The 16,229-nt window shown below is 35.5% G+C and overlaps 1 protein-coding gene across 1 annotated transcript in view; it reads left to right on the plus strand.

Moving 5' to 3' along the window:
• P58IPK (DnaJ P58IPK-like protein) overlaps nucleotides 1-16,229 on the plus strand; it is a 49,764-nt gene that overhangs the window by 14,892 nt on the left and 18,643 nt on the right. The window contains exons 3-4 of the mRNA XM_089793422.1: nucleotides 4,682-4,847; nucleotides 15,937-16,138. Of these exons, the coding sequence (XP_089649548.1) occupies nucleotides 4,682-4,847; nucleotides 15,937-16,138 (368 nt within the window). The remainder of the gene's footprint in view (nucleotides 1-4,681; nucleotides 4,848-15,936; nucleotides 16,139-16,229) is intronic.

Below are 16,229 nucleotides of genomic sequence, written 5' to 3' on the forward strand. Positions count from 1 at the left end.
CCTCTAAGTCTTTAACTTGTACACTCTTTCCTCTGTTCCACTTTTGCCAACTACTTCTAGCAATAGTCAATTGCTTGCTCGGCATCTTCACATCCTTCTGCGGTGTACCACATGTTTGTTTTCCTCTCTAATCTCTAACCCTCTCAGAATCCTTCAGTCAACTCGATTACCAAAACTCAGGTTTCTTTTGCCGAGTTCCTCATTTTGCAAAGGAATCAGTAAAAACTTCCCGCCACCTTTCTCAATTGTAAACACATTCTTGACACAATCATGCATAGCCCTGCAATCATATTGCCAAGGTCTACCGAGCAATATGTGGCAACTACTCATATGCACAACATCACACAACACTTGATCAACATACTCTCCAATTTGAAAATTAACAAGACATTGCTCCCTCACTTCCAAAGCATGTTCATCTTGCAGCAAGCCAATCCTATAAGGACAAGGATGTCTCATTCTCTTCAAACCAAGTTTTTGAACCATCTCCTCAACAACAAGGTTATCAGTACTACCACCATCCACAATTACATTACAGATTTTACTAGTAGACATACAACGAGTCCTAAACGAATTACTCCTTTGACAAGGTTCCAATACCATTTTACCAAACAGTACTCCCTGAGCCAACAAATTCACCCCTTCTTGCTCGGGTTTATTGACCAAGTCCTCATTTTCATTTACCACAGCAACTCTCCTATCATTGACCTTTTGGGAACATTCAAAAGATCTACGATCTTCTCCACAACAAAAACAAGTACCCTTAAATTCACCTCTACATGTCCCTCTTTATGCTCAACAGGTTGTGGTTCACCTCCTGCACTCGGTTTTATCTTTTGCTAAGTGATCTTGCTTCTCCTTCCCTCAGTTACTACCTCGATGTCTTCTTTTCAACTTATTTTCCGCCTCCAAAGCATATTGATAAGCATCCTCCACTGAATCAATCTTCAGCATACCAACCTCATCCTAAATATTGAGTCTGAAACCAATTAATATACCGAGCCACCTTCTCCTTAGAAATTTCTCTATGTCTAGACTGAATTGTCCACTTATAAAACTCCTTGGTGTAATCTTTCACAGACATATCGTTTTGTTTCAGATTTTGTAATCTCTTAAACAACTTAAGTTCATAATCAATAGGAATGAACTTAGCTTTCAACTTAGCCACCATCAATCTACAAAGAGTGGTCTTCATTTCACCTTTCTCTTTTCTCTCTCTTTGTAATTCTTGCCAACAAAGAGTAGCATGTCCTTTTTGTTAGGATTAACCACAGACAAAAATAACAGTTACATGCAAATATAACCAATATCATAAAATAATAGATCACACAAAAGAGAACACAAGACACCAAGATTTAATGTGGTTCACCTGATCCCTAGGCTACGTCCACCAACAACAAGTCCAATATTATTAGTATCCAGTGATTACAATCCGCAATCCCTTACAGCTCAATACCACTGCAAGAAGCTACAATATCACCATACATTATGAAATCCCTAACCCTAAGCCATTTTATACAAGCTTTTGCCACTTACGAAATTAGGCTAGAATAAGTTGTCCAATAGAAAAAATAGCAGCCAACGCCTTTTACAAAATAGCAATGCCTCCTCTTGACCTCGTCTTGCAAACCCTTGTAGAAATAATTTGGGGGGAAATCGCGCTGAATAAACCTCCGAGTCTGATTAGGCTACACATCACAACAATCTCCCACTTGGAGATTAATCAAACTCCACAGTAATAACCTCCCACCTGGAGATTGATCATAGCACCACTAAACCTGTAGCTCCCACTGAAATATCAAACCTCCTTGGACTCTACTATTCTTTTATTCTGTTCAGTCTAGAAGACCAACCAAAGCTGAAGAGGAGTTGAGCTTCTCCCATGTTACTGCCTTGGTAAACATATTTGTTGGATTCATCTGTATGTATCTTCTCTAGCTTTAACTATCCATCATCTAAAACTGACTGAATGAAATGGTACCGCAACTGTTTATGCTTTGTCTTTGAATGTAGAGCAAAATTCTTCGCAAGATGAATGCCACTCTGGCTATCTGTAAACAAATAATTATCCCTTTGTGGGTGTCCCAATTCTTCCATGAACAACTGAAGCCATATCATCTCCTTGGCTGTCTATGTAGCTGCAACATACTTTGCATCTGTAGTGGATAAAGCATTAACCCAATATGCCACAGGTCGACATACAACAATCATTAAATACACCTAGGACAAATAACCAATGCTTAAATAGGTCCACACACATCCCTATGATCGATCCACGTCATGATCATATGCTACGCGCATTAAATGCACCAAGTCGGCCAATCAAATTCGCAAGAACACCATTTGATGAGTCAAACTACCGAGCATCAACAAAACCACCAAGTGAGCCAAGCATTGTTGAGCAAGCATGGCAATGAGCCCCACAAGCATTGTCGAGCTCCTTCAGTTGCCGAGTTCCTCGGTCAACACTACACCCCAAGAACGATGCTTTGCTAAGCTCCTTTAGTGACCGAGTACTTCGGTCAACACTGCAACTAGGAACTATCCTAATAATGACTGAGCAACATCGCTTCTTCGACCAAGTTCTCCAACTCCGAAGTCAAAACCATTGCGGGATTGCAAACTACCCCAGGATGCTCTTGCATCACGTGTCCTCAGCAAAGGGGTTTACTGTTTTTGCAATACACTCCAATATAATCCCCTTGCCAAAAGTTGCAATTATAATATTGCCTCTTGGTATAATAATGCACTTGCATAATTAACAAATCAATTCTGATTAGTTCTAGGTAATCCTCAACTTAGGGTTCCATGTGGAGTTAATTTTATCTTTATTGTAATTATTTAATTTGAAGCCTTAGATTAATCTTAAGCATGAATAGGCTAACCTTAATTGCTCTCTAATAGTGTTCTAAGATTCTTAGCTAGCTGCCATATGTAATTATCCTATGTATTTTAGTAATTTTGTGGATACACTCACACCGTTACAGTTACCTTGCTGCATTTGCCACTATGCATATCTGCCAGCATATTTCTGCACTTACATCTTTTACAAATCAATTTTGATTGTTTTTAAGTTGTCCCCAAGATGGGGTTCCACAACGGGCTTTACTTATCTTTATCTCTATTGTAAATGCTGACATATGCCTTGGACTAGTTTTTATCACACGTTGAGTATAAGCTTAACTTGAATGGTCTCTATTCTTAGCCACCTTCCCTACTTAATCATCTAGTGAAGTTCCATGAATTTCTTGGTTTTGTATGTAGCAAAGCAAATTGTATGTCAGCTTTGAGTTTCATAATGGATTTATTAGCCTATGCCACCTCTCTGTCTTGTTTTTGTTAGCTAATATTTTTGGTTACGCTTTCAAGATCTTTTGACAATGTCAGATTTCCAAACAGCTATATTTTTATGTGAACGTTGTGCATTATGTTCTGAACATACTGTAAACCATATTGCTAATATAAGAGACATTCTCTTTGCTGTTTTTGTACACATATTTTTAGGATATCTGTCATAGTTGATGCCAATTTTCTGAATATGAATTGTCTATTCATCAAAGTAGTATTCTAAGATAGTTAATTATGTCACAGGATTTACCAAGTTTCATGGTAAATGTGAACAGGATCACATTTAAAAAATATTGTTTCTTTATTGGGCATACAACTGTGTACAATATTTTTTGAAAGCGTTTGATGGTTTTTTATTTTTCATCCATCTGTGCTCCGTCTGCTTCCAATTTGTTGTGTTGAGTGGCCATTTCCATGCATGGGATGGTGGGTGAATTGTAAATGGGTTGAGTTTATTAACACTAGTCTATCATCTGTAACATGAAGTGCAGGTGGCTGTGGAGTCAAACAGCATTTAGGCTTTTTATTAGATTTAAGTGTAAGTTATCAAAGGGAAAATTTATATATTATAACATTTGAACTTAAACTATGATTTTTTTCTTCCAAATTTAATCACTTGAGGAAATTATTTTTAATCTTCCCTTTGCTGAACAAGAACATGAACTCATAAGTAGGAGTTTCCACATTATGTCAAATTGTGATATTGCGATTAGGATTCAACTGTGTAGTTTTTGAGTCAAACTCATTGACCCATCTTTTATGAGTAGTGGTTCACAAAAAACTGTCTCTCATGAGAATGAATGGAACACGTAGCACTCATTACATCTAGGTGATGCTCATAGGGAGGAAGGTAAGTGGACTCAACCTTTGAGGAAACTCCATGGTTAAGCATGCTTGAGCTGGAGCAATACTAGTATGGGTGATCTCCCAGGAAGGCCTGGTGCTTCACTCATGTGAGCATCACCTAGATGCAACGAGTGCTAAGTGTTCCTTTCATTCTCAGGAGAGATGGGTTCCTATGAACCATTACTCATGAAAATGGGTCAATTAGTTTGACTTGAAAACTACATAGTTAAATCCTGATAGCAATATCACAAGAACATGAAATTTGTGACATGGATTCTAACACCTAACATGCTCATGTCTTACAAAAGCTTTAGAGTTTAGAGGTTGCATCTTGTTTGTATCTAGAAATGGTGAGCCAAATATGCTTATATATGATAAGTGACTCAGAATATAGAGAATATGTAGTCTAGCTTATGCTATTTCTTATTTACAACAATTTTAATGGAATTGTAAAGTGCCTTGTGGACTAAATGCCTTCTTTCTGCAGAACTACATCCTACTAATGTTATTGGCTACTCTAAACGAGCTGCTGCAAACATTCAGCGTCGGCACCATTCTGAGGCACTCGAAGATCTAAGTAAAGCTCTTGAACTTGATCCAAAGTTTACACAAGCGTATTTACATCGTGCTTCTCTTTTGCGACAACTTTGCAGGTATTCCTTTTTACCTTGCTACTATCACCCTTCTGACAATTTTTGTCTTACCATTGCCTTTTTGTGTGTTAGTGGAAAAAGCACACGGTAGCTGAAGTGCTGATCATTATTCCTTGTATTTGATTGCAGATTGTTTCTGTAGTATGAATACCTAAACATAGGCAGATTCTGGTTTCTTGTCACAATTATTTTTTGTGACAATGCTTCAAAACTTAATCATCCTTTCATGTCATGCTGAGCTGATTGACTATTCTGGAAATCAAAGTTGTACTTGGTGATATTTTGCTATTACAATGATAGAATATCTGTAAAGTTGTAAGCACATGGACTGATCTAATGGCTGCATGCTTTGGGAAATGCCTCTGATATTTTGCTATTACAATGATAGAATATCTGTAAAGTTGTAAGCACATGGATTGATCTAATGGCTGCATGCTTTGGGAAATGCCTCTGCTTCTGTATCAGTAATTTTATGACTTAGTATGTAACTGCTTCTTTCTTGAAAAGCAGCATATTTAATACAGTGTTTTGGTGTTACAGGCATAGTTGCCATTTGTCTGTGCTTGAACAAGGTTGGTTTGGACTGATTTTTTGGCCCAGTTGATCTGGTCTGGTTTGGTGTGAAGGAATTAAAATTAAAATTGAAAATATATGAAAAAAAACAGTGTTCCATGGGAATGCATCCCGTATGGTTTTGGGGTTGTACCTATACCGGGGACGAAATGGGGACGGATTTTTGCTGTCCCTTGAGTCGTCCCCTTTTTGGCAAATTTGGAAATGTTCCCAAAACGGTCAATTTTTTGGGCAGGAAACTTGGGGATAGCCAGCAGTACTGGGGATAGCGCTTTGCCATCCCCTATCCGTCCCCGAAATTGCTGGCCGTCCCCTTTTTTCCAGCCAATCTGGTAAAGGCAAAACACTCCCAAAAAAACATTTAATTTTTTTTTTTTATGTCTGTGCGGGCCCCTAGTTGTCTTAAAAGACATAATAAAAATATGCAAACTGTATTTGGTCCATTAAAACACTAACTCTTCTACTCATTTTTAACTTTCACATACTTGCTAAGAGGAAGAAAAAAACATAAGAACAGTAGCAGCAGTGAGGAAAGATTGTGTTTACTATTTACTAACTATTTTAGTTGGACTTCTCTTTATTTCGTTCTAATTTCATGCATGATACTTGGGGCCTTTAGGCTTTTTGAATTTTGCTATATATGTATGTGATATTGTTATAATGAAGTCCTTAGTATTTGCCATTTGATAATATTCCATGTATTGATCTTCTAAAATGTCTATGGTGAGTGGTTTATCAATGTTATGATATGCATATTTGAATTCTGTCTCTATATATAAAACAATCCCTTATGTTTTTAATCGCAGTCCCTAGAGGTCCTATACCCTAAATTTTGGTTTCGACTCATCCCCATACTAGAAACACGTCCTTGTCTCCATCCCCTAAAATGTACACGCCCGAGAACTTGCGTGGAGCATAGGAATAAAGAGAAAAAAAACTGTATTATGAAAGACACAAAACCTATAATATATAATTTAAACCCTGGAAGTAAAGGCAGAAGAAATAAACATGGGTTCATACTTAGGCAAAACACAGAAATGAATGTCCATATGAACAGGTCTCAGATTAGTTATAAAAGGGGAAGAGGGAAACCTAAGTGAACAAACTAAGAGGGAGTCAATGAAAAATTTGGACACTAAAATATTAACTCCCAATAGGACAATTAAATAAGTATCCCATTCTTAGTATTTATATCCTAATTGACAAATGGTTTGACAAATTGTTTGGTGTTGTGTGTTTGTTGAAGATTGATAACTTGATCTAATATTAGGCTATAATTAGATTTGTGCAAATAATGAGAGTGTGCTTAAACAAACATTTAGGTGTCAGTTTGGGTATTTTAAATTCTTTGTCATACCTTTTAACAAATGCACTAACTACTTTCTAGTCATGTGTGAACCATCTTTTTAGCAATTGATTAAGAAAATTTGTGTTGGCTTGCTTTGATGACATTTTAAATTACAACATAACTTGGGAAGATCATTTGGAGTATCTAAATATGTCCTTGAAATACTAAATAAATGAACCCTTTGTATAGAAGAATTAAACTATGAGTTTGTGGTGACAAATATCTTATACTTGGGCCAAGTCATTAGTGTTCAAGTGGATCAATAGAAGATCCAAATCATGTTGGATTGGCCTCTACCTATTGCATTAACATACTTGAAGGTATTTTATTTGTCTTTGCAACGATTATTGGAGATTTGTAAAGGGGATTTTAAAACTATTAACACCCTTAACTTAAATTATAGGGATTTCAGAACTATTAACACTCTTTAACTATATTATAAAGAAAGGGGTGTCTGCAGGGATAGTAACAACCCAATAATCTTTATATAAACTTGAGGTAATTAATTTATGCCCCATTCTTGCTATCCTAGACTACTCACAACCATATGTTGTAAAATGTGATGCTTTAGGAAAGGGAATTGAAGCTGGCTATCATAACACCCTTAACTTATATTATAGGGATTTCAGAACTATTAACACTCTTTAACTATATTATAAAGAAAGGAGTGTCTGCAGGGATAGTAACAACCCAATAATCTTTATATAAACTTGAGGTAATTAATTTATGCCCCATTCTTGCTATCCCAGACTACTCACGACCATATGTTGTAAAATGTGAAGCTTTAGGAAAGGGAATTGAAGCTGGCTATCATAACACCCTTAACTTATATTATAGGGATTTCAGAAATATTAACACTCTTTACTATATTATAAAGGAAGGAGTGTCTGCAGGGATAGTAACAACCCAATAATCTTTATATAAACTTGAGGTAATTAATTTATGTCCCATTCTTGCTATCCTAGACTACTCACGACCATATGTTGTAAAATGTGATGCTTTAGGAAAGGGAATTGAAGCTGGCTATCATGCATACCTTGGTCCTTTCTTGGCCAACATGACTAGATTATAGGCAACAAAAAATGTGTGAGCAAGCTCTAAGATAATGATTTGACATGGAGTACATGAGATGAAATAATAATGCAGTTGTCGGTGCTTTTTCTAGAAGGCTTTCTCTATGTCCTACTTTTTCTGTTTCTGTCAATCAGCAGGTCACTGTTATGGTAGAATATGTTATAGATGCATTGTTACTGATCTCCTTGATGGGAATGTGAGGGATGATATAAATTCAATTAGAATTTTGCAAACCCTAGAGACAAATAAGGGAAAGGTTCTCATGGAAGTGCCTTAAGAAGAATGTGCTCAAACTATTCAAAAAATGCCGAAACTATCACCCAAACAAAGCAAAACACGTTTTTATAGCATATTTTCTTCAACCATTTACTATATCAAATTAGATGTGGAGTTCTCATGAAAATGCCTTATGAAGGATGTCCTCAAACAAATCAAAGAATGCCTAAATTATGAACAAAACAATGAAACGCACAATTTTCTAGCATGTTTTGTTCTACTATTTCTTTTCCCAAATTAGATTTGGGAAAGTATATCCATGGATTTCATCACAGCCAAGGTACAAGGAAGAGACTCCATTTTTATTATATTGAATAGGTTAACTAAGATGCAAACTTTTTTCATCATTCCTTAAGAAATCAATGCATAGTAGGTGGTAGATTTGTTCTTCAGACAGGTGTTTAGGTTACATAGGTCGTTTAAAAATGCTGTTTGTGATAGGGATAGTAGATTCCTTAGGTGCATTAGGAAAAAAAAATGTTCAATTTGGTTTGGAGAAAAAATCACTCCTAACTTAAGCTAATCATCCACAAACATAAATAGTGAATATTTAGCATGAAGGCTACTTATGGAACAATATTTTAGATCAGTAATAAGATTGGGTTAAGTGGCTGCATTTGGAAGGATACTGCTACAACACTACCCACCATATGTCCATTTCTAGCTATCTATTCGTAGTACTATATGGTTATGATGCACAAAGTTTTTGTTTATTTAGTGCTCACAGATGGTAGATTGCTAGCAACTAGTGACTTGGTGAAGTATAGCCAAGATATATTGAGATCACCAAAAGATCACCTTCAGCAAGCTTAAAATTAACATTAATTCTATGTTGATTAGAACTGTTTTGAGAGCTCACTTGAATTGGAGATATGTCCTTTCTGAGATTATAGTCTTTCAGGATAACCACCGCCAAAAGTAGTGGAGTTGGAAATGTCAAAGCATGTTGCTATGGGCCTTATAGGATCTCGAGGAGAGTTGGTGAAATTGCATAGGAATTGGAATTTCTAGAAAATGGCAGGATTCATAATTTATATAACGTGCCTCACCTTGAGAGTGCCCATGAGCAGCATATCACGTTGTTTATGGATTTGCCATCCTATGATGATAAGAAAAAATTCATATTGACTTGATGAGGGAAAAATCGTGTTGGCATTTGATGCTATAATTGATGCTAGTGTGAAGAGGTTGAGGAGTAGAATCACTAGAGAGTATTTGGTTTGTTAGAAGAATATGAGGACATCTCTTGGGAAAGATGAGATCTTGGGTGAGATTTCAAACTTTCTCGTACTGTCGTAGCTTTTTGGCATGACACGCTTCTGTGTTGATATTGAAGATCTCAAAACACCAATCCCAAGTCTCTTTCTCCCTTGTTTGTAGACTTACGGATTTTCACTTCCCTCTGCACCTGACACCATCGACATTCAATTTCCATTCCCTCCAACTACCACATCCTCTTAACAGGCATATCATTTAACCCTTGCACTCATGCATGCACTATCATGGAAGCTCTCTTTTTCAATTTGAATTCCCCATTTTTAATATAATGATAAATAGCAATGAAACACATGTTGTCAAGGAGTCGAAGTCCTTGAACACCTCAAGATAGTTATTTGATAGCAGTTGGCAAATTTTACATAACAGTTAGAAGATCAAATAGGTAGTTTGTATATTTTTCAATAAGGTCAATGTCAACAAGGTCTTATCAGGGAAGATTGTGAAGCCATATGAACAAGACAATTTTCCTATCCAGCATCAGGGAGCAGATTAGAGAATGCAATTTTTGAGACAGATCATGATCAAAGGTGACTGATTTCAATCATCTTCATTAAGCACTGACGAGCGCACATGTTATCAAGTATGACATCTTTTGGACAACCACCTTATCAATGTTTAAATCATGATTCTACTATCACTCAATATGATGAATAGTAAATCCATAAATCAGTCATACTCAGAAGATGGCATCCTTCATCAATCATCATCAAGACAACAGGAAAGTAGTATGGTGCTTAATGAAGATATGGATGCCATATTATGATGCGTTGATCATATTTAACGACAAGCCCTCTTTGATATTACTATCAGACCAACGAAGACATCATAAGCATCCATCAGTTATTGTCGCTGTCAAGAGAAGATAGAAGAAAGAACTTGATTGAGCATGATCTACCATCAGGTGAGATAAGCAAGTTGTTGATTATCATCATCATAATGTATCACTCAGAAAAGGGCGATTGGCATTGTTTGACATCAATGATTTTTTAATCAGATAGTAAGCAGCAACTGAATAGAATTGGTATCAATGTGCTGACCACGCAGTCAGTATATCGACCTTATATAAAGACCAGCCCTTGTTGATATTACTATCAGATAAAGGAAGATATCATAAGCATCAATCAATTTTACTTTGAATCATTCATGTCAAGCAAGCAGAACACATTATCATTGCATAAGAAGGATCAATTAAGGACCGATCAAAGATGATTAGGTTAACAATCATTAATCTACTTATCAGATAATTAGTTATCCATTAAATATCAATTAAAAATTTCAATAATCAAAAATTGAACATGCCGACCAAGGGAGAATGTGACTGAATGTAAGTAAAACGGGTTATTGCTACCCAAGAGAAGGCAAGTAAATGATAATCAGTGATTACTGTAATGGCAGCAATTAACACTTAATTATGAAATGGTACGGTTTAACTAGTAAAAGCAATCTGTTTAAGTTTGATACATCAGATTATAGCATACTTGATCATTGATTGCACAAATTATATTATATAGCAGAAGTGCAATAGATCAAAGATCATCTTTGCATACATCTAATTGCTATATCAGAGATAGCAGTGACATTTGTTCTCACATGTCATATAGTATTATTTTATAATTGGTTTCATAATTTATCATTCTTGCAATCGAGTAGCATCAAAATATTATCTTTTGGAAAGAACTCTCTGCAATTGAATTTTGGAAGTTAATTATCCCTATTTCCTAAGTATTAACTTGAGGGGACGTTACATTGAACAAAGGACTTCTTTAATTGCTACAGCCAACCAAGAGCACCATTAATGGGATCCAATTGGAATGTGATAAAACGGAGATAAACTATGGGCCCATGCTAATCCTTAGCTTTTATATAAGGTGGTCTTCATCAACGCGGATCATCTCTAGACATCATATCAGCAAGCCCTAAATTGTAGAGTTAAGTACTTGTCTTCCTTTATTGGACCTAAGTGAAAAAAACCATTAGGTTTTGCATATAAGCGGACAGAACCCCTTTTGTTTCTTGGAGTTGGGAGGAAAAAACTTCTTTGGATTCCTGAAGGCAACTTCACTGGAGTTTGTGTCTGTGCTTCAAGTTGGACGCGTTTGACAATTACAAAGATTTCAGTGTTTTGGCATCAAGCATTCTTGATATTTTCTGAATCTATTTGTGGTCATTGTAATTTTTGTTTTTAGGAGGCATCTGAAGAAGCAAATCTTTGTAATTATTATGTCAGTTATATAAATGGAATTCTCTGTTTCAACTAGTTTGTCTGAGCAATCCATATAAATGTAATGTTTGGATATTTTAGATCTAATCATTTTGGGTAATGCTCGTTACAGTATTTCAGATCTCAATATTTTTCTAAGTTGCCAGTTCTGGTTTCGGGTTCCGATACAGGTTTGAAGAACCGGTTTGCCTGAGTATGGCCAAATTCTGAAGTGGGATTTGGGATCGTTAGTACTATCTCTCTTTCTTTCACTATATATATATGTATGTATATTTAGCCTATAAGTATCAATTAAGATTAGAATGTCACATAATATCATATAAACAACAAAAATGCCATAAATTGTAATCATAGCATCATAGAATCATATACTTCAACATCAAATGATAAATTATAACATCAAGTTCAAGTATCCTTGTTTGAGTTTCAAATTCAACAAATGGATTAATGATTTCTTCGTCTTTTCTTCTTCTCCTTCAATGGCATTAGTTGATTCACAAATAGTACCAAGGCCCATTGGATCAGCTGCAGGAATAACTTTATCACTGCCAAAGTCCTCTAGTGCATTAATTGCAAGTGGAGAACTAGAAGCACCCTAGTCCGTATCCTCTTCATATATATCCCACATCTTCATCTCCCCTTCTTTGTATTCATTTTGTTTGTGGGAAAGGAGATGCAAGTTGGAAAGCACATATAATATGTTCTTTGTTCTTTTTGATTGCAACCTATTGCGCTTTATTGAGAGGATGAAAGAATATGTGCTCCAATTTCTTTCTAATGTAGATGAACTAGCAGCCTATGAAGACAAGACACATTAAACAATTAAAATAAGATTATTGAAGTTATAAAATTACTAGCAACCTAGGCCATATAAAGACAAAGGAAATTCAAATTGTAAACAAAACAACTTGTGATAGAATCTTGATTGCAAGGGGTTGTAGCAATTGGAATTGTTGGCTATGGAGGTATTCCAACTATGAACATCCTTTCTAAATCGACGACGAAGAGCATCATTACTTAGACCTCTTGCATTCAAACTCTATGAACTCATCTATAATCAAATCTTGCATATCATCATCAAGAAACAGTCTTAAGGAACACTCCCTTGTACTCATCGGACACTTCTAAATCTCTTGTGGTGGCAGCCTTCCCAGTATTTCAAGATACTGGTTGCTATAATATTTTGGTGTCGGTTCAATGCATAAGTGAGAAAATGTAGAGGAGTGGTCATCATCTTGTTCTATTATTCTACAATAATTGTTGCAATTGTTGGAAGGTCTCTTCAGGTTTTTGCCCTTTGTCATTTATGATTTTCTTCATCTTCTCAATCATTGAGTCAATGCTATCACATACCTCTTCAAGGCAAAGCATATCCATGTCAATGTAGCAAAGCACACTCATAATGGGCTCAGTGAAGCAAAGAAGATACTTTTTTAAATCTTCGTTGCCCTCTTACTGTTGCTTTGCTCAGTGAAGCAAAGAAGATACTTTTTTTAATCTTCGTTGCCCTCTTACTGTTGCTTTGCTTCCACATAGTCAGATTATTGCTGATCACCATTTTGCAAAGTGTCACTTTCACTTCCACAAGTCGTCTCAAGATGATTAAGTTTGATGCAAAATGGATCTCTACAACTTGTAATAGAAATTAGAGCAAAGAAACACAATTAAACAAAGACGAACTTTTAAAAAAATACACATTACACAGTCAAATTATGAAAATCAGAAAATGTAAAATGCTATTTTTTTCAAAATCAGTTTACTACTTCAAGTAGAAGTTCACTTACCCTCAATAGCTCCAAATGTGAGAATACTCTGAAAATTCCGTGAGTTATGTGGTGGTTTGTGACAAATATTTGGATGTCCTCAACCTCTACATACACCTCTTTGATCCACCCAGTTTTATTCCCAACTTTTGTAGTAAAAGATTGAGTGAGTGGACCACACAAGGTGTCCAAAATATATGCTGATATTGTGTTTCAACCAACAAACCAGCTGCTCTACAATTCTTTGCGTTGTTTGTTATAACTTGGACAACATATCTAGGTTCCACTGAGTCAATGGAAGAGATGAGGATATCAGCAATAAATTGTCCATCTTTTACTTTTGCGTCACAATTCACGAATTTAAAAAACATTGTCTCTTTAGGGGCACTACTATGGCATTGATCAACAGATGATTTCTTGCATCTTTCTAACCATCTGAAATGATCAATACTTGTCTTAATCCACAAATCTCTTATGGGCTTCAATGCATCCTTGACCCCCTTGAGCACTCTTTCCAACAAACTTGTGCATATCTTCTCATATATGGGGCCCTTCTATCCTCTTGGAGCTTCAATGACACTTTTCAACATCTTCCAGTATGGGGAGCAAACAACACTTAAAGACAACCCATTTGCATATATGCAACTTGCTATATCTTGGTCAACAATGTCCCAACTCTCATTTTGAGATGAAATTTCTAAAGGTCCCTTTCTTTTGCGTTGAATGAGTGCTTGAGTTTCAGTTTTAGGCTCAACTATAGTAGTGTAAAAGGGGTGGTTCTCTATCACAATTTTTGAAGATTGCATTCGCTTCGATTTTTTTTACTGGTTATATATTGTTTACATGCTTCTCTCTCTTCTGTTTCATAATACTCCATGATGTATTTTAATAGTATTTCATTTGGTATATGTGCATCTTTTTTTTTAGGGTATTTTTTGGCTCCTCTTTTTTCCACATAAATGGCTAATCACCCAATAATATGAACTATTCCTTTCTACATCACTACTTTGACATTTCCAATAGAATCCACCACCTCTTGAAAGGGGTCTTATAATATCAACATACTTCGACAAAGGAGAATCAAAATTTGGATATATCCTTTGTTTTCCATATTTTCCCATAGAGGAAGAGGTAGATGCCATTGTAATTCCTACGGCAAGAAATTTTATACATATTCAAAATTAAAATAAGAAAATGGAAAAAGAAGGTAGATCTTATAGACAAAAGAGAAATGAAAAAAAATTAAAACCTTAAACAAAACAATATCAAGTGAAAAGAAAACTTGCCTCTTTCACCCATTCGAAGCTTGCAAAGGTGTAGGAATGAGATAGAAACAATTGATGAAGATTCACAAACCAATCCTCCAACTCCCTCCTGCTCTACCAAACTTTTTCTCAACCGCCTATTTGCTCCATCTCAAGAGAAAACAATCTACTTGCATGCCAAATGAGTCTCAAAACCCAAGTCAGCATAAAACACCTGTTTAGGGTTATGGATCCCAAAGTTTTATAAAATTTGCAATTTTTTTTTTGTCTTGGCTGTCACTTATACGACTGGGTTCAAGCTTGTTTCTACCAAATGCCCTATTGTCTGCCCGGGTTCGAACTAGGTTTGACTAGTGCTAAACCATACGCCGTGTGAGCGGACCTTGTCTGGGTCCACAAACATATTTGGGCCGTACTGGACCAAGTTTGAACCGGACACGGACCAGGCTCCTATATGCAAATATCAGACTTCATAGGTATTCTTGCATAAATATTTAGCTAAGGGTCATTACATTTCACTTCACATATGCTTAAATACAATACATTTTATATTTCTTTGTTTATAATATATGTGCACATTTTGAACTACATTAAGAGTCTTTAGATATGAATCATTTACATTCTTTCTTGATTTGATACTAAGTTTCTGGATTTACTTTTCATACTTCACTATTGTTGTTGGAAATATTTTGATCGCCATCTTAGATTCAGCACTTGTGACATGTGTAGTTAGTGTGTTACAACCATAACTTCTAGATGATTCCTCCGATTATATTAAAATGTCATGATTATTATATGTCAAGAATCAGAGAATCAGATTCTTCAATTTAACTATGGTAAGATATGGTACGGCTTTGAAATTAAATTGCAACAAATTTTAGGGACAAACTCACTGAGGCTTCATATTTGCATGTTAGCATTGGATATATGATTAGAAGCTGTTTAACAAGCCAAATCTGTGATCTATCATACTGAAGGAACACTGAATCATTATGAAATATTTACTGTCCTTTCCATTCTCTCAATTAATCATACCTAGCAGGGATTTTTGTAACAGTTTTACCTCGTATTTCTAATTTACTAATTGTTCCTTTTGTTATTGATTATCACCTAACATTAAAATACATATTTTTTATTGCTTTACCATGATTACGTCTACAGAAAAAATTGTGCTTAGATTCAAAATTATAAGAATGTCGAATTTGATGATCTTTTATGTTTAATGTATTTATCATGATCTAGAGTTTGACTTGCTTGTAGGAGACTGAATGCTTTAAAAATTTCTTTGCAGATTTGAGGAGTCAGAAAGGGACTACAAAAAGGTTTTGGAGTTAAAATCAGGAAATTCAGCTGCAGAAAAGGAACTGTCCCAACTGATTCAGACTAAAAATGCATTTGATAAGGCTTTGAGTCTTTTAGACTCAGGTCATTTTTCAAAAGCTTTGGAGTATATAGACAAAGTTGTTCTTGTGTTCTCATCAGAATGTTCTAAGGTGATTAAAATGATTTATTCAAAAAATATTTACATTTCTTGCCATGTGGATTTTTGTTTTGATTGATTTTATGGAAGCTTCCATTAGCTTG

The sequence above is a fragment of the Cupressus sempervirens genome, chromosome 7 (genome assembly GCF_028749045.1).
Source record: "Cupressus sempervirens isolate cs-2001-9-10 chromosome 7, ASM2874904v1, whole genome shotgun sequence".
Classification (NCBI taxonomy): domain Eukaryota; kingdom Viridiplantae; phylum Streptophyta; class Pinopsida; order Cupressales; family Cupressaceae; genus Cupressus; species Cupressus sempervirens.